The sequence below is a fragment of the Poecilia formosa genome, unplaced genomic scaffold (assembly GCF_000485575.1).
Source record: "Poecilia formosa unplaced genomic scaffold, Poecilia_formosa-5.1.2 Scaffold239, whole genome shotgun sequence".
Lineage (NCBI taxonomy): Eukaryota > Metazoa > Chordata > Actinopteri > Cyprinodontiformes > Poeciliidae > Poecilia > Poecilia formosa.
In genome coordinates, this window is record NW_006800178.1 from 766,917 (window position 1) to 785,951 (window position 19,035).

General features: G+C 42.4%; 2 protein-coding genes across 4 annotated transcripts in view; one reads left to right on the forward strand and one right to left on the reverse strand.

Annotated features, from left to right (window-relative positions):
* Window positions 1-6,638, forward strand: LOC103149937 (uncharacterized). 2 transcript variants are annotated; one of them, XM_016680322.1, is made up of 10 exons: window positions 1-192; window positions 2,152-2,581; window positions 2,658-2,792; window positions 2,899-3,107; window positions 3,471-3,611; window positions 4,122-4,209; window positions 4,464-4,669; window positions 4,783-4,869; window positions 5,190-5,277; window positions 6,176-6,638. In XM_016680322.1, the coding sequence occupies exons 2-10, from the start codon at window positions 2,161-2,163 to the stop codon at window positions 6,439-6,441; spliced, it is 1,641 nt and encodes a 546-aa protein (XP_016535808.1). In that variant the 5' UTR covers window positions 1-192; window positions 2,152-2,160; the 3' UTR covers window positions 6,442-6,638. The 2 variants fall into 2 exon arrangements, with proteins under 2 accessions (XP_016535808.1, XP_007569381.1); XM_007569319.2 differs by having other exon boundaries at window positions 1-188; window positions 2,148-2,581.
* Window positions 6,627-19,035, reverse strand: part of fer1l6 (fer-1 like family member 6) — a 25,026-nt gene continuing 12,617 nt past the window's right edge. The window contains exons 27-45 of one of the 2 annotated variants that reach the window (XM_007569318.2): window positions 18,810-19,035; window positions 17,801-17,931; window positions 17,597-17,716; window positions 17,464-17,509; window positions 15,687-15,731; window positions 15,130-15,227; window positions 14,579-14,707; window positions 14,349-14,489; window positions 14,149-14,276; window positions 13,903-14,073; window positions 12,965-13,119; window positions 11,758-11,900; window positions 9,968-10,056; window positions 9,786-9,884; window positions 9,236-9,356; window positions 9,004-9,124; window positions 8,756-8,913; window positions 8,553-8,653; window positions 6,627-7,497 (exon numbers count right to left, since the gene is read on the reverse strand). In XM_007569318.2, coding sequence (XP_007569380.1) covers window positions 7,317-7,497; window positions 8,553-8,653; window positions 8,756-8,913; window positions 9,004-9,124; window positions 9,236-9,356; window positions 9,786-9,884; window positions 9,968-10,056; window positions 11,758-11,900; window positions 12,965-13,119; window positions 13,903-14,073; window positions 14,149-14,276; window positions 14,349-14,489; window positions 14,579-14,707; window positions 15,130-15,227; window positions 15,687-15,731; window positions 17,464-17,509; window positions 17,597-17,716; window positions 17,801-17,931; window positions 18,810-19,035 — 2,403 coding nt within the window. In that variant the 3' untranslated portion in view covers window positions 6,627-7,316. The remainder of the gene's footprint in view (window positions 7,498-8,552; window positions 8,654-8,755; window positions 8,914-9,003; window positions 9,125-9,235; window positions 9,357-9,785; window positions 9,885-9,967; window positions 10,057-11,757; window positions 11,901-12,964; window positions 13,120-13,902; window positions 14,074-14,148; window positions 14,277-14,348; window positions 14,490-14,578; window positions 14,708-15,129; window positions 15,228-15,686; window positions 15,732-17,463; window positions 17,510-17,596; window positions 17,717-17,800; window positions 17,932-18,809) is intronic. The other variant, XM_016680321.1, reaches the window with a different exon arrangement.

Here is a 19,035-nt window from a genome sequence, read left to right on the forward strand (position 1 = left end):
ACAAGAAGAAGAAAAAAAAAAAACAAGCGAGAAGAAGAATCTTTTGCATAACAGCTGATGCATGGCTATATCATTTTTTTAAAAAGCTGTCTTTCATTTATTTACAATGTTTTTAGACTAAATAAATGTTAGTGTAAGGCAGTGATTGATTAGAAGCGATAGAGCCTCTTGGTGTGAGAATATTGACGGTAAGTAAAGCTGTCGCCATTAGAAACAGAGGAAGCTTATTTAGCTGTGAGGAGCTCTAACGTAAAGGAATTTGAAAAGAAGCTTCATTTTATACATTACTTAATTTCAAAATTGCAAATATGTTTGCAGTCTGAGACTTTAAACATATTTACGACTGCAAACTTATTTACGGATACGGTCAAACGACCTTATCCGTAAATAAGTTTGCAGCTGCAAAGGCATCAATAGTACCTTTATAAAATAAGCGCAGACAGTATTCTTTGTAACGGTGTGTTTCCTTACTGGATGGAGACGCTTCCGGGACGCAGAAATTGAACATTTCTCACCGAATTGAAACGAGCAGCTCTCTCCATGTCAACACGCCTTTCAGAAGCCTGTTAACTATCATGTTGAATATCGAAAAACGCCGGCTGCAATTATCCAAAAGCACAAATAATAAAGTTGTCAAGTATGTAAGGTGAATAATAACTTTCTCTCAATGTCTATTATTCAGAATTTCTTCATTCTGTAACAAACTACAGTCCCTTTCTGCCTGGATTTCTTTATCGTAGTTGCGTTTTTGCCTTCAGCTACTAAATTAGGTTATTTATTTGATTATTGCGCAAAAACAAATTTTGTTGGGATTCAAATTGGAGACATCGGGGATCATTTGGAATAACGTTTTATCGATAATGCTACTGCTAAATAAGCTATTGTAATTACATTGCAACAAGTCTAATCCCTTTGTGGTTCATCCTACTGTATTTCAAGTACTGATAGAAATATTCTGTTAAAACTCAACGGGATGCCATTCAGATTCTGACCGCCAGATGGCATTAAAGACCTTAACTACATTTGGAGCAGGAGCAGTTTTAGGTCATTTGACCACAATTTTAAAAAGCAATCTAAGTAAATAATTTATTTTTAGAGCATTTTTCATTGCAAGGTGCTTTAAAAAGCAAAAATAAAACTAATGTATATGATAACAATTACAAAGACCCTTCTTCTTCTTCTTCTTCTTCTTCTTCTTCTTCTTCTTCTTCTTCTTCTGACTGAAGTTATCTGAATCAGTCATCCTTACATGTAATAGTTTGCTCATAAGTTTGTAATTTAATGATGAGCGAGGAAGCACCAGTAAATGAACTAGTGATTAAAATCAGCAAACAATTTATTGATTACCTCTGATTATTGAGCAGAAGATCAAACACCTAAAAAATTTGATTTATTTCAGTTCAATAAATACATTATAACTTTTTACCACATTTAAAAAGTTAAAGTTTTACTTTGATTAGAGTTGCTGGTTGGGAACAAATACCTTGTATTTGGAAATAATCTTAATTTGACGTTGGTTACACTTTGCTCCCAATAGAAAGGCATTTTGAATATAGATGGTTATTTAAAAGAGAAATTAAAACACCTACTGAGTTCTATAGAATAGTGATATCAATATTTTTTATCAGAAGGATTGTGTGCAAATTTATCACAATTTTCAATCAATCTTTTTTTTGTAAAAAGGGGTGTTTTGGGTAAGAACCATGCTCATTTATCCTCAGAAGGAGATACTTTCTCACTTAGTGGAATCATTTCTAGATTTCTGAAATCTGCATATTTGTTTTCCACTGTATCAGTAGTGGGGATGCACCGATAAATCCGTCCTGATTTCTTAATTTTGGTTGCTCGGCAGTCAAGCTAATACTTATTACATTGTTATTGATCTAATCTACCTCCATGAAGGTCTGAAAATCTCTGTCCCCTTTTGCTCTGCTGTAATAGAGGGCTGACCGGCTGACCTGCCCACCAGGTCACAACGAAAAATCTGTATTGGCTTTTTAAAGATTTGTAATCAGCCAGAAAACTGCAGCCCCGATGAGTAGACGGCCACCAAGATAACCTCAGTCATTATTTTACTTTACATGCATTCATATTATTTAACCGATGTAAATATTTTCTTTCTCCTCTAAACTGCTGTTTACATGCAGGTAGCTCTTTCAGATGGATGTGAGCATAGCCGTGTCTCTGATCCGGGGTCAGATGGGCACGGTGGTGGAGCGAGCCGTGAACACGGCGGTGGAGACGGTGCTGGCCGAGATGCTCAAAGTGGTTGGAGTGAAGTTCGAGGAGCTGAAGGCTCAGGTGGTGGTGATGAAGAGGGACGTGATGGCGCTGCAGAGGGAGAAGGCCCTGAAGGAGAAGGAGAATGACAACATCCGAGCCAAGCTGCGCTACACCGAGCTGAAGCTCAAGTACTACAGGCAGGGAGTGGAGGAGGAGCTGCAGCAGAGGGCGTCGGCCTCCGCGCTGATCCACATCCAGCCGCCCGCCTTCACCCGCATGCAGAGGGGCAAGGCAGAGCTGCCCGTGCCCCGTCCAGCTCACAAATCTGCGGAGGAAGTACTGTTTAGCAGCAGCCAAGGTGTGAACGTTCGAGGCGTGTACGTTTTGCCTCGGCGCCTTCGGAGTCTCATTGCTGGCTTCTGTTTTGTTCCCAGAATGCACCTCGTCAGACAGCACAAGCAGACGAGCAGTCAGAGTTTGCGGTCCTTCGGATGCGACGAGCTCCGACTCATCGGACCTGCTGCTTCCACTCACACTCACCGGGGGCGAGTCTGTGGACAGCAGCGCAGGTACAGGCAGGCCTGGCACGATAACAAATTTTGCTGGATGATAAATTGTAAGTTCGTCTAATGGTCAGACGGGTTCCGGACTAAAACCTCTTTGCTTCTCATGCAGTTTTATTTCATCACTCGGTGCATGATGGACCTCAGAGGGAGGATGTGGACCAGGTGGAATGGACCATCAGTATGCAGCCTCCAGCAGAACGATGTGCCGAGGCTCCTGATTCCATTAGGACCCTGACGCTGTTGTCAGGGCAACAGCCAGCGCCTGTCACACTGTCCCCAGATGTTGACAGCTCCATGCTGCCCCCTTCTGCTCCAGAGGTGACAGCACACATCCAGTAATTAGCTCATGTTTTGTTTTAAGCTGGACAGGAAAAGGTTTACCTTGGATTGAAACCAGATATTTACATCTTTAAGAAAAGATGTGGCCTTTTTTTAAATGTTGCTAATCAGGTTTGTATCAGTATATCAACCTGATTTTATATATATAATGATTCATAGAGGAAAGGTGCCACAAAATCCCTTATTCAGTGTTGCAGGTGCGCTTTGTTTCACCTGAGTCTGTTCTGCTCGGAACATTGTTTTTGATCATACTTCTAAATTCCAGTATATTATTCACAGAAATACTTAAGGATTCAAATTAGAATCTTGAAATATTCCTGAGATGGTGCCGATTGTCTTCAGGTGAAGCAGGAGGTCCAGCCGTCGCAAGAGGAGGAGGAGGAAGTGATCTGTATTAAGGAGGAGCCAGCAGAGGAACAGGAAGTGATGGCCACCCTGCTGCTGGACTGCCAGACACAACGCGGTCCAGCCCCACAGCCAGAGGTGACCAATAGTCTCTGCTCACCTGTTCACTGTTGTGGAGGAAATACTTTCCAAATCCAAATTTCATTTACATTCTGCGGCCGTAGCGCCGGCTGTGTTAGAAATCATCCTGCTTTTGTTTTTAGGTTGACACAGTCATGCTTTGGGATTCCGTGATCACAAATTTCCTGTAACTTAACAACATGTAGCGCTGTTTGTGGGAACACTCCCATCACCCCCTCCAACGGCTTCCAAAGCTGTGGGAAGGTGATGGGAGGGGATTATGGGATGTGGGTAGAAGGACTAACTCCAATTCAAAGTTTGCCCCCTTGTGGTAACACTGTGTACTCCAGTAGAAAGTACATTTGGAAATAAATACCAATAATCACGTTCATACCTGGTGATGATGATGTCGCCATCTGAGATCAGTGCCGCCACATTAACACACAGACGTCCTCAGATGCGGTCCTTCGTCACCAGAGTGAAAAACAGTCAACAGGATGTAGATTCTCTTTCTTTCTGCTCCTGCAGACCCAAAGGCTGGTGGCCGAGCCAACACAACCGTCAGCAGGTCAGATCCACCTTGGGTCCGATTTCAGCCCAGCTGGATCCTGCATCTGTGAGTAGATCTGTGTGTGTGTGTGTGTGTGTGTGTGTGTGTGTGTGTGTGTGTGTGTGTGTGTGTGTGTGTGTGAGTTTTGATTAGATTAAATGTATTTATTGTCACTGCACAGTAAGCAATACAACAAAAATAACAGCACTGCTTTGCTTAGGGTATTTATAAACAGAACACGTAAGACTAGACAGAAGTATGATCTGTAAAAAAACAAAATCTTCCATAATGGGATGAACATGTTGTGTGTTCCCTCTCAGATGCTCTGCCTCAGTTGGCCGGCTCCCTGCCCTCCGCTGCAGCCTTGCAGCCCGGCGTTCTGTCCCGCCAGGCGGTGCGGCCCTGGACCAAAGACCTGAGTCTGTACGAAGAATACAAACTGCGGCGGAACGAGCTGCGGAGGAGAAACCTGAACAGGCGGCGGGAGCTGGAGAAAAGCTTGCCTCAGCCGCTGCTGGCAGACCTGGTCAGTTAGCTTTTCAATCCTGGGACAAATATGTGGTTTTTTTTTTTGTTTGTTTGTTTTTTTAATGCTCTGGAAACGTCGTACCGGGTTATGATGAGGACGTGTCGTTGAAGGTGCGTGAGCGGCGAGAGAAGACCAGGCTCAGGGTAGCCAGGTGGAGAGCCAAGAGAAAACTCCAGGCCTGTCTTAGCCAGACTCAGGTTAGTCCAAACCGGCTTCTTAAACTGTGACACATCAGCTGTCCTGCACACAAGCAAACTTCTCAATATGAATTTGTTTATAGCATTTCCAGATTTGGATGTGTGCGTCCCTAACATTTATTTGATTTTTATCAAACTTTAAAAGCCCCATCAAAGCACATGCTCTCTTGATTTGCAGAACAGAGTTTCACAGTATTGTGTAGAAGAAAAAAAAAAGAGCAAAAACATTTATTGCTGCGGCAGTGCTAATTTTTTTTTTCTCTCAACAGGAAATACAAATCAAGATGCAATAATAATTCCATGTTTTGTTTCTTTGTCAGGCTCCAGGGGGCGCTGCAGTTCTCTCTCAGGCTGGTGTTTCTGTCAGCAGGCAGTATCAGCAGCATCAGCAGCACAGCGCCCCTCGTGGTAAGATGAGACATGATTACACTTTTATTGCAGATACAGCAGACTATTTCCAATAGGGCTGTGTTAATGCTTTTTACGCTTCTACATCCACTTAGATCAGGATTTTAAATATTTGGCAATATGTACTGACATAACAAATGAACAAATCAGTCCTCTTAGGGTTTGTGATTTTTTTTTTTTTTTTTGCAATTAAAATCAATGTTTTTGTGGCACTACAAATATTTGCAAAGAATTTTGCCATATTTTTTTCCTCATTAAACCCCTTTCAAAATCTACACACAGAGAGAAGAAAAAGAAAAAAAATAGGAGATAGATTGGACACACAAAGTATTTTTCATCACTAAAGAACTTAAATAGCTCAATTTGTGTTTCTCTCCACATCAACCAGGGACTATTACATGACATCAAGTAGGGAAAAGTATGTCTGTGTAAAAGTGAATAAAGCAGATTTCATCTGGCGACTTTTTTTCCATCCCATTAGATGGAACATGACTTAAAAACCCTCTAAGCTCTTTCTGTAAATACATGTCCATGCATGACAGTTAGCAGTTAAATGTTACCTGTGACAGTAAGTCAGAGATGAACTGAGAGATTATATTAACACATCATTCACAGATTGTAAGTACAACAAAACTCTCAAAAACCTTTTGCCTCTTCCTGCAGCATAAAACTTTGTTTATGCTGTCAGGCAGATCTTGAGTCAAGTAGAATGGCTCGCTTGAACATAGTTCTAACATATAGTAGATATAAATTTAGTAAGCAAATTACTAATGGCAGAAAAGTGATCGCTAAGTGCTGCACCACTTTGGCTCCATGAGGAGCAGAAGCAGTTTGGTGACATTTGTCTGCAGGACTGTTCTCTGAGAATTGTGTCCTGGTGACACGTCTTGCGTTTCAGCATCCAACAGCCAGCAGAGACAGAACTCAGCATCTCCTCACACCAGCAGCTTCCTCAGCGCCGCGTCTGGAAACTCCGTTCCCGCCATCCTGCCGGCACGATCAGGGAGCCCCGCACGCTCCCTGATCGTGCGGGGCCACATTGGGGCCCCGCACGATCACACTGTGACATCATCATCATCATCTTCATCATCTTCCTCCTCCTATGATCACGTCAGCCAGTCACCGCGGGCCACGTCACTGACAGATGTTCATATGTCACAGTGAACTTCATGTAGAACACAGCAGAGTCAGCATGCTAGCATGGAGTTTATTTTAGAGCAAAAAAAAGCACCTTAACCACGTACAAAAGCACAGGTTGTGAAACGCTTCCCTACAGGCACAATCTGTGATTCAAAGCATGTTAAATAATGCATTAAATGAACATGTTTCTAATCTGTTTTTTTTTTTTGTTTTTTTTACAATACAGTGAATCATGGGATGCATTATTCAAAGTATCACTAATGTTACTCTGCATCAGGGATGCTCAACTCCAGTCCTCCAGAGCTACCAGGATGCAACTTTCAGATGCTCCAACACACCTGAATCAAATGAATGTCTCGTTACCAGGCCTGTTCAGAGCCGAGTGACTGCTGGTGAGGGAATTCAGCCATTTGATCGAGGTCTGTTGGAGTTAAGGATGCATCCAAACGTTGCAGGACGGTGGCTCCAGAGGACTGGACCTGAGCACTCCTGCTCTACATGCTTAGTGTTGATAATAAAAAAGTTAATTCCAATAAATATTGTTTTCCTCAAACTGTGTTCTCTGTGTTCATTTCAAAAGCTTTCCCAGTGCCAACCAGTGTTGTTGTTGTTATTCACCGCAATGTGGAGTTGGTTTGTACAAAACATGGAGTCGGAACACAAAAAGCAGGGCTCGTTCATTTTACCTGAGCAGAACGTCCAGCAAAAGGTTTTCACGGCTCCTTGTCATGATACTCTGAAGGTTCTGTCCTGTCCTGAGTTGTTTGCTAAACTACACCAGCAGTCAAGCAGGTTATTTTTTTTTTTTTTTTTTGCCTCTGGGTGTTTGAGACATCAGTTTACATTTTTACATCACACAAATCAGACTGACGGGGCTGAATATGTAAATGTATTTCCCGTTATCCGTTGATAATCTTCTGAGAGATGGCTCCTGGCAGCGTGTAGAACAGCAGGGCCAGGAACAGCACAGTGATCAGCAGGACCAGGGCGATGATGATGTACTTCTTGTAGTTGCGCCACACCAGGTGGAAAAAACACTTGAAAGGGTTGACAAACCAGGAGAAGGACGTGTCGGGGCGGCTGGAGGACAAACACACTCGGTTTAGTGGTCAGTGTTTCTGACTGTGCTCCTCTCTGTTGTCTACAGCAGATGTAGAAACGGCAGCGAGGTTTGATTTTTCTACCGCTGAGTCTCAATGAAATGGACGGACATCAAACAGTTAACCGGATGCCGACTGACGGTCACAAATGAAGCCGGTGGTTTCAAAGCACAAAAGTGTGGCAGAGAAAGTTTCAAAATTATTTTAAGCAATTAGGCTTTACAATGCTCAAGTCTGAGTTACTTGATTCTCATTTACTCTGTACTCATTTATAATTTATTTATAGATTAACATATTTGCATGTGCATGCCTTTTACCTATTTACATTGAGTCATGTCATATTACCTCTTCAATCTTAGGCATATATATGTACATTATAAACTATTTTTCTTATGGTTATTATTGTATAATTAATATTTAATACCTTAGATGGAGCAGCGGGTCAACAAATAGGCTATTCCCCCTTGGGGATCAATAAAGTCTATTCTATTCTATAAAAGCAGCAGAGGTTGGTTGTTGTAGATTACAAGTAATCCAGTACATAATCATAAATATTCCAATGGAAGGAAAATTGATTTCTTTCTTGCTTGTTGAAGACATTTCACCTCATCCAAAATGTTTCTTAAGTTCTAATAATTTTAATGAGTATCTTGGTGCAGTAATAATAATAATAATTACTATTATTATTATTATTATTATTATTACTATATTTCAGTCCTGAGTGGATCACTGAAGCAACTGGTTTGTGGTCAGTTTTGCTGAACCATCCATCAGTCAGTCCAACTAAAGGTCACCTGAAGGTCAGCTTCAGCAGCACCTTACCAAGTTCAACTCGGGGTTGGTAGTTTGAGTGTTTCCAATCTTGTATCCTTCAGATAAAAAACTAAACTTGTACGTTTGTAGCTGTTTTTGTATTTAAATGTCACATGGACTTTTACAGGCAAAAATTAAACTATTAAGTATTTTTTTTCGTTTTGCCAAATTCTCAAATCCAGTTTTGTGGAACAAGCACACGCCCTTCATCATCACTCTTACTTTGGTTTGGGCAGCGGCTCCGGCTCCTTCCGCGCTTTGCCAACAGGATTCTTCTCAGCCTCTTCAGCTGTCACCAGGTGGAACTCTGCCTCCACTTTTCCCTGCAGGATTTCCAAGTCAGTGGTGAGCAGTTCTGGACTGTCTGTTGGTTTCTGTGGTTGTGTGTGTGTGTGTGTGTGTGTGTGTGTGGGTGGGGGGGGTACCGTGAGCTCTCCAGACTTGCTGAAAGGCCACCAGCCTCGAGCTCTCTTCTGCTGGAAGATGGAGATTCTGTCTGTCACTTCCGTCAACATGTCAGCCTTACACGACTTGGCTGTTTTTGCTCCACGGGGAAATGCATGGAGGTCCAACTCCAGCGTGCCTGAATGCACACAACCAAACACATGAGACACGCACACACACACACACACACACACAGACACACACATACACACACGTCATACACACCCACCTAGGAAGTCATCAGAGGAGAGCGTTTCAAAGTCCCAGACCTGCAGGATGAGGATGGCAGGAAGTTTCTGCTCAGTTTTGTCCAGAGAGAAGATGTGCTCCCTCTTCTTCACCACCACCACCTGAGGAAGAAACCAGGTCCAGACCTCTAGAACCCCACAACTCCTGGTATAAAACATCATCATCCGTGTCCCGTCATGGTTCGTTATGTGTGTGTGTGTGTGTGTGTGTACCTTTTCAGCAGGCAGGTAGCTAAAGGGGAACACAAAGCGCCAGTTGAAGTTTCCCTCTCCGGTCAGAGAGTTATAGTGGACATCGGTTTCCTGGCGGTCATCTTCCAGACCTTTCAGCCAGCTACACAGAAAGAGAGAGAAGCTGGGCTCAGGATCAGTAGTTCTACAAGAAAACTAACAATTTGTTGTAAATTAGAAAAAAAAAACATGAAGCCATGTATGAAAAAGAGCAGAATTCTGAATTTAATTTTTTTTTCAAAGTCTGTCCTCCTACCAATGTGTGTGGTTGACACGTGTAAAGTGCAATAAAGGAACATTCAAAGTTCTAAAAACTTGACAGCTGATGACCCCAACCCGACTGAGGGAAATCACAGCTTCAGGATTTTCATGTATTTTTCAACAGAGGGAGAAGAAATGTCATTAAGTTCATCAGCTTCCTTTTATAGCAGGATATTTTTGTAGAAACCACATTGCTCAACAGGGATTATAAATCTTTAGGAAACAAATTGTGCAAAATAAAGTGATGCAGGGGGAGATGGTGTGTTTGTACCCTTTGATGTAGATGTCGCTGGACTGTTGACCGGTCAGGAAGTTAGTGTCTTCCAGAATCACATCTTCTGTATTCCAGATGATGATTCGCAGTTCGTACCTGTTAACAGATCAACGGGTTAACCTTCCCCATCCCCAACCCCCTCTGACCAGGTCTGCTGTTAGAAAACAGTCAAAGCTCACCCTTTTGGTTTTCTTGGAGAAATGTCCACTGGCGGTCCTGGATGTGGTAAGTCCATTGGGAACATGTCCACCCACATCTGGACCTGACCCTGCACACACAAACACACACAGAGAGCTTCGTTTGCTGCACACATGAAAGTTTTTATGACCAAGTCACAGAACTTCAACTGGTTTTAACTATGAGCTTTAACTAGGCCTTCTTTTTTGAGGTGGACTTCCTGTCGATCATCGTCCTGCTTCATAACCTGAGGCTGCCTGACCCTGTGATCACAGAGATTCTACTGAAGGACTTGCTGCTATGACTCAGTGGTTTAAGGAAAGTCCTCCAAGTCTAGACAAAGCAAAGTTTCCCCAGACCGATGATGGTAATGATGATTGGCATTAAGTGCTCCGCCGGCTCTCTACTCAGCTTCTCGTCTGTCTCTGATACATCTGATGATGTCATCCGAGTAGTTCTGCAGATAAAGAGACTGTGCATTGTACTGAAAGTCTGGAGTGAAAAGGAGTGGGGAAAGTACAGAACCCTGTGGTGCTCCGGTGCCACTGGCTATCTGGTCAGACAACAACTGAGGTCTGTTTATCAGTTATCCATTGATCCAGGGGACTGCAGGGTCTTTTCTGGGTTTCTGACTCAGTAAATAAGGATGAGTTGTGTTGAATTTACAGGAGAAAAAACTCCATTATGGATAAGCTTTCATAGGTACTGGAATAAGAGCAAATGTCCTACACAGCAATAGACTCTTCTCCTGTAGTAGCAGATAGTTGTTATAATAGCAACAAGGGACTGGCTGACACAGTCTGGAGCTGCTGCCTTATTCCAGTTTCAAAAATCCATTTCTTTCTGTAATATTATAAAGAGTGGAATTTATAGAAGCTGCAGTCCTTTTTTTCATTCTAGTTGCAAAGATTCTCACATAAATTACCCATTTAAACATGTTTATGGAACATTTTCCAGCAATCAGTCAATTACAGTCATACTTAGTTTTAGACCACAGCTCCATTTGACTCAGTAGATCAGATCATTACGACGTCCCAATCGGGAGCAAAACGATTGACTTGACCTCTCTAGTTGACTTTATGTTAAAGTTTCTTCTTCTGACGTTTTGTTTCTTTTGAAGTGCCACGGGGCTCCGACGTTTTTGGTCCCATCATTTTCCCTTTCCGCGCCAAGCATGTCTACATTACATAAATTACACTCAGATTTACTTATAACTGCACCAACTGAAACCACAAGTATGTATTTTCTGTTTTATAAACCGTCTCTCTTAATCTGAACAAATGTCTGATGGCCTAAACAGTGATGGTCGATTCATGACGTTCAAGTTGAGAAGAACATTAGTACAGAAATGATACATAGCTTTTCATAAATGCACTCTTCTTTCTCAGTTGAAATCCACCCCCCCGCCCCCGCCCCCAACACACACACTTTTCAAGCCAATCTAACTTGCCCACTGTACTTTAAACTATTGGTGCTAGTGAGACAGCAGGACTATTGCTGACTGAATATTTTCACCTTTTTGAATAGAATCTTTTTATTTGTTTTCTCATGTGCAGCAGCTGGTTTTTCATAAAGTGAATAGGAAATGTTTATTTCGATTTTTTTTTTTCACATTTTGTCATATCACTACCACAAATCACTGTATTTCATATGATAGACCAAAACAAAGTAGTGAGTAATTGTGAAGAGGAAGGAAAATGGTGGTTGCAATATAAAAACATGTTGAAAAGTGATGGGAATATCAAGCACCCGCATTATAAAAAAAAAAAAAAACTCATTTGATTTGACGTACCTGATCCATTCCAGGCCGGGCTTTGTTGTACAGAGTTCTGGTCTCGATGTGTTCTGGTACCAGTTTGCATCCCACAGCTGGGATCTCTGCCCAGCGGTGCAGGACCTTCAGAGACAGGTGCTCGTACGACTCCACCGGCTCGTCTACGGCGTGGAGAAATGCAAACGATTACTTGCACAGAGTGGCAGCAGATCTATCGTCCTTTACAACATAGTTTAATACCAAAAGTATTCACTCATTCATCCAAATGACGGAATTCAGCAATTCTAATCGCTTCAACGTCTAGAAGCAGGATGCTTCTAAAAATATTTTGGAAATGACTGCATTGAGCTCAGGAGCTGAGTGAGTTCCAGCATGTGGCATCATGGACTTTGTTGCTACCAAATAACCAGCATTTGGGGTGTTATTACAAGGTGATTGGAAACTTGCCCAGAGTCTTAACCACAACTCAACAGAACAAATGTGTAATGAATTAGAGAAGACTATGAATCGGGCTATTTTCTCCAACAGCTACATTTAAAACTACTTGTGGAAGAACGGTACAAATTCCCATAAACACATTTGTGGGCCATTTGCAAAGTTCCAAAGCAAACTTTTGACAATACAGTGCATCAGAGCAATACTGGTGAAAGATGAAATGCTGGTAAATATTGTGCACAACACCAGCATGCCTAATGAAGAGGGCTTTGTTATGCTAGGTGTGATTGTTTCTTGTGGACTTTTCTTCATAATGTCTTTGGTTGAGACATTTGTTCCCTCTGGTTCTGGATGCTGTGCAGCTGGAAGGATTTTTCCTCTTTCTTTTAACCTACAGACAGCTGTATGGTGCATAACCGTGGCAGCAGTACTAGTAGAAGTAATGTTTGTACAACCAGAAGAAGATGATTAGAATCCAAAAAGCTCAAAAACAGTAAAATCTGAACTCTGACCCCAAATCCCAAAGCTGAGCTAAAACAGAGGCTGCAGTAGTTTAATCCATCTCTTCTACCCATCATCATGGCTGAGGCTCATATCCAACATGAAAAAAACACATTAAAATGAAGACTTTGAAGGTACTTGGATTTTATGAGTGACAGCATTTAACCTTCCTTTGGGATGAATAAAGAACTTTTGAATTGAATGAACACAGCACAGCATTTGTGCAAGTTCACCGATGACGTTCTAAGTCCATCTCAAAACATCCAGAACTTGTGTGAGTCGTCGTTACCGTCGTGCATGTAGAGAGTCTTCCCTGTGAAGACTTTGTCAGCCACGGTGATGCGTCCTGGACTGAAATGAGGACCGTCCACTCCGTTGTCTCTGCACATTTTTGCCAGCAGCTCTGACGGCTTCAGGCTGTCTCTCCAGGCGTTGTAACCCCCTCTGCGGTCAAAGAGAGGCGCTCAGTCACTCACAGCAGGACTTAATTCGGTGACTTGAACATCCGCCACATACCGGGGATTTTTAGGTGACAGGCCAACACAAGGCAGAACTTTGGGATACATTTTAAAAGCAGCTTAAACGTGACATGCCTTTTGTATTCAGTCAATTTCTAAAACCAGCTTTCATTTTAATCACAGCTGAAAGTCTTTCAGATTTTTTTTTTTTTTTTTAGAGCTTATCATATTTATACATCTAATCACTGAAATGTTTGCCAATTCTTTGCAAACCAGCTGTGGTTGTTAACTGAAGGGTCATTGCAACACGTGCATGTGCTTTTGGTCCTAACCGCTTCATTTTGCTCTGGCTGTTTGTTTAGTCACATTGCTGTACTGGAAAGTGAATGTCCATTCCAGTCTGACACCTGCTGCAGCGTCTAACAGGTTTTCTTCCTTTTATTTTACTCCTTTCTTCTCATCACTCTCTTTTATGACTTCCTTCTTTTATCTCCACCAGACATATCAGATTTATTAAGTGTGTGACTAATGGTTGTCCTGTCCATGTGTTTTCCTACCTGAGCTGTGCATCTGTGCAGCTCCTCCAGAGTCACCATGGATCTCCTGGTTGCTCTCTGGTTAATGTTCTCCCTGCCTTGCCTGGCCTGTCAGATTAGGTGGACAGCTACATCTCCGTATTTGTACCGTACTCTACGGGGCTCTAGGTAACGCTCTGACCTAAACTCCGCCCCCTCACCCCGAACTGAACACCTAAAGCACCTGAACTTACAGACTGTACTCGCTAGGCAGTCCACATGTAGCTCTGTGCCTGCTGTAAAAGCGGTTCTCCAGATCAATGCGAGTCTCTCCAATCAGGTCGTCGCCTCCCACCAGGTCATAGTCATAAATGAGCAACGACAGCAGAGACTCCTGAGGAAACGTGGCCTGCATTTCAAAGGACCTGGAGGAGAGAGCCGTCTGAGAACACGAATCCCAACTGGACAACGTTCAGACGTTCAACAGATCAGTCGCGTACCGTCCAAAAACAGGGTTCAGCTGTTTTGGTATGTAGTTATCTCTGTCTTTGATTTCATTTTTCCCAAGGCGAAGAAAAATGTAAGGGTCGGCCTTCCCATCTGGGTCGGCTGGATGCAGGTTGGACGCCTGGGAAGACGGCAGGGATCTAAAGCTTTATGTCATTTAAAAAAACAAAGAGCAGAACGGAGCTGGACTCACAGAGACGATGTAAACCCGGATGAGAACTTGGACTGAAGTGTTTGGGGGGATTCCTCTGTTCACCCTGTAGTGACCTGTGTCCACGACGTCTTCCCCGTCCTCCTCGTCTTCATCACTTAGCTTATAGAGGCAGAATCGACCCTAAATGAGCGGAATAAAAAAGAAATAAATGAATAGATTAACATATATTTTAATCCATGTCTCGTAGCAGCACCTGTAGAGGAACTCACCTTGAACTTCCCAACAAATCTCTCATCAGACGTTCCCTCGTCCTCATTGGCCTTCCCCCTGAACAGCTCGTATGTGCTGACCCAATCATCAAATGGACCAAACTCTGCCTCCAGCTCCTTACTGTACAGCTGCACAGGCCAGATCACAACCACAAAGGGTAAGAAAGAAACCTACGGTTTTATGTTTCAGGACCTGAAATCTACTATTAAACACAAACCAACAGACAGAGGAACAGTTTTTACCCAGCATTCAACATTCCCCTGTTGAATGCTGCCAAGTGGTCAATTTTCCATTATTTTTTAATCAATGTTTCATTGTCACAATGACAATAAAGAATAAATAATGAGCATGGTACATCCATTGCTTTGAGGTGTGTATGTGCTGCTCAGAGACATGCACTATGCATTCAAATTCCAAGGAACAAAAAACTTTTGTTTCTGTTGATGACCTAGTATTGTGTTAAAAAGTTTTCTTTTGTATATTGTAAGTTCATTGGTATTCTAAGCATAAACTAAAGACCAACTTGGTGCTTATGTCCTTGGTGTTTTACCTGGAGTTTTGCGATTTTAGTAGGTAAGACATAGCTGAGCTCCAGTGTCTCCTTTCCTTTCTGTTTCTTCTTCTTGTCTCCATCTGATTGGCTGCTGACTGTGGCAGAGCACACAGGATGTGTTCGGTGACAAACACTGACGCAGAACACAGCAACAAACACAACGACGTGCACACACATGCATAAAGCCTCGTTCACAGACCTGCCAGTCATGTGTCAGAGTTTATACAATCCACCGCGGCTCTTCAAGTGGAAGAACAAACCAGTTTGTTTTTTTAAACTGGTTTTTGTGGGCACAAAACTACAAATACCATGCAGATTGTTCAGTGACAGAACCACATCCAGTACATTCACATTCATAGTGCAACGGCCGAAGGCCTTGGGTGTCTACATGTGTCTGCAGCTGTACCATGGAAACCACAAAGATTCAGTCAGTCCCCAAATCCTGCAGATGTCATTCAGTGACCAAGCAGAAGATTTCTCCCCAGGAAGTGAACAAAGCCAGATGCTGGATGTGCATGACAAGAACTCCTCCAACTGCATGTCTAAGTCCTTACCCAGAGAGTCTACTCCATCGCTGAGCAAGCTGTGGTATGGTGAAGCTGCAATGCACAACAGTGTGGGTCAGGGGACCTCATCAGATATCATGAGGTTAAAAATGTGATATTCTAAATGAAACTGTGTCATTGAAGAAATGCTTCCATTCATTTTTTTTTTGTTATTCTTAAATGATCCAAAAGATGTAGCCTCTAGTCTCTTGGCTGCCGCTGAGGAAATGAGCTTGTGAAGCAGTAAAACGTCATTTAAAGCTGCAGGATGGAACTTTTATCATTATATTTACATATTTGCTGAAACTGGGTTTCTTATTAAATTATGTTTTACTATTTGGCGTACTATGTTCTGACCGGATAATTATTTGTGTTATGCAAGCCGTTGATGAATGCTAAGTGCTAATAGCAGCTGTGGAGAGAGAAGAGGAAGAACAGAAAGAACCTTTGCCAAGAAAGAGACAAAAAGTGTCAAAAGTGTTGGATCACTTTAAGCTAAATAGAAAAGATGACACTCTCTAGTACTTGATGCTCCGCCCCTGGATCGCCTCAGCAGGAAACATCCACTACATGCATGGAGATTGTTCGTGACGTTTTTGTTCCCTTTGCAAACACAAACATGGGTCTGCCACAAGGTCTCTTCCACATGGGATGTGTTTGGAAAACTTCCAGCTCAGGAGGGAGAAACCGAAACCTCCTGAGCAGAAGTCTGTCGAGGAGCAACAGCTCTACCCCAAACTCCTTCTGAATGACCCAATCATCACCCTGCCTCTAACTCCTAAGGGAAGGTTCAGCCACCAAATGGGGAAAGCTCATTTCAGGTACTTGTATCTGGAACATTTTCCTTTGGAGTCAGAACATTAAAGGGACAGAATTGTGTAAAATTATCTTTTCTTAGCTTTATATCATGTTATAATATGATTCTCTCATTAAAAACATACCTGGAGTGTTGATTTGATTCTTTCATGCATGTTTTAGAAATCCTTGAACCTCCCATTTGGGTTTGTAAAACTCTTGGGGGAATCAAGCACCGCTTTCCACATGTAGCTCCTCCTGGGAACTGCAGCTTCCAAGGCAAGCTTCCACCTTACAGAGCCCACCTCCCTCCCAACTCACCCACTCAGCTCCTTCAAACTAGCAGCAGCAGCGATTGGCAACCACCGGGTGGAACCGTACATCTGCAGGGCTCATTATGTGAACCTCATTCCAGTGCGCCCACAAACGCTTGTAAACACTAAATAGAGCGATGTTAATGTGATGATTGCTGAGAACGGAGTGTCAGAAAGAGCAGGGGTAATTTTCTTAAAGAGACAGTGACCCAATTTCAAGCTGTTAAATTGCAAAGTCAAAATTTTTTAAGTTATGTTTTAGCATTTGTTTAGGTCACAGCTACTTGATAGTGCTATAAAACTACCATATGGCTGGAAAACACATAATACTGCCCCCTTAGTAAATTAACGTGATTAATTGATTGACACTTTTTTTGTATTAAAAATGATCTGTGTGGTACAGGCAAACCTTTGTCTGTTACACAGTATTCTCTTCAGTGTTGCCCACACCAGGAGAGAGAATCGTTTGTGAGTGTTGGTAACAGTCAGAAGACCAGTGGACCAAAGCATCTGCATGATGTCAAAATGGCCTAACAGATTTCTGGAGAGATCAGTCAACCAAACAGTACATGCTTCTTATATGAGCCACCTAAGAGCTTTCTTTAACAGGAGGATTGAAATATGTTGGACCTGGCAACATAAAACAAAGATACTGAGAGTGGATGAGAATTTCTTACCTTTGTCAAACACACTAGGTAGTTGGAAGCTGTCCTTCTGTTTAGCCTGGAATAAACACAGGCAGCTCAAATGGACATCTCTTAAAATGATTAGATTATAATGTTTCTGCACAAACCTGGCGGTCAGAGTCACCTGTTTGTCCACAGAAGCGTAGTATTTGGACCACCAGTCAATGACGGACTCTGCAGACTCGTCAGCAATGGTTCGCCTCCTCCTCTTAGTGGACCGGTGGATGCTCTTTGAGCTCCTCTCCTGTTTGAAAAATATTCAGAAAGGATCGATTTTGGAGCTGGCGCAAGTAATGTGACCACTTGTTCTTTTGCATGTGAATTACACCTTTTTCTTCTTGGGTTGTGGCCTTGGTGTGGGCGGAGCTGGAAGCGGAGCTTCATCCTCCACAGTTATGAGGAAGTCCTGGTTAGTTAGGGTCACAGTTGAACGGGTCTCCATAGCTTCCTGAGACAGCCCTGTCAACCACAGCTCAGTTCACTTCTATTTCTACACCACTAACTTACAACAAACGCCATCTCAACACGCTTAATGGAAGCAGTTATATTGGTCGACTCAATTCAAATCAGTCTAGTCCATGCAGTCAAGCACAATGGTTCTCACTGTGGTTCAGTTCAGCTCCAAAGCCTTAGAAATGGCTTCATAAGCCTTTGTAGGCTGATAGGCTTTACTGGCCGTTTCTCAGCTGCTCTTTAATGTCTTTAGACTGAATCATGATGCTTTGGTTGTTTAGATTTTTTTAAGTCATTTGGTTTTGCTGCTCCTCTTTAAGTCTCTGTCCAGGCGTCTGGTCAGAAAGCCGGGCAGAGAGATGTTTGGATATTGTTCCTACTCAATATGATGGATAGAATAAACTTCCTCGTTCTCTCTCTGGATTTACTTAAACTAAAACCGGACCGAATGGGTTCTCTTAGAATCAATGAATGAATGAGTGAATGAACTTATGAATCTTGTTTTGAATGAAAGCTGAACTGAAAATAACACCAAAACTAGAGGAGCAGCATTTATCTAAATCTTTTTGGCACTTTTCTGATCAAATTTGGGTCATTTTTGGTCCTGTTGAAAAAGTTGAGCAATCATTGTCATTTCCATAATTGTCTTATTTTTATATACCTTTGTAGTCCTTTTTGACTAATTGTGATTTTTTTTAAATAGTCTACTCAGTCATGGGGTTTTCTTTGTTTTTATTTTGCATCTTGTCATAAATGTAAAATCCAAGTTCTTTATCTTTAAAGTGTTACACTTGGTGACCTTTTATCATTGATGGGAAACGATAACGAATGAACTGCTTTGACAGCTAATAAAAACAGGGCACAAAGTTATAAACAATCATTACCCTTAATGCTGTGTGGCTCTGGTGTCAGGGAGGGTCTTGGGGTGTGTGTGACCTCAGGTGGTTTGTGTAACTGAACTGTGTGAGGGGGAGTGGGAGGGGGAGTGTACTTGAAGGCCTTGAGGTTGTTGATGATGTGGTTTCCAACCAGTGTGCTGCGGCCAAAGGCCCGCCAGTCAACGACGGTGATGCTGAGAGGAGGATGGAGGTGTTCGTTTTCTGGTAACTC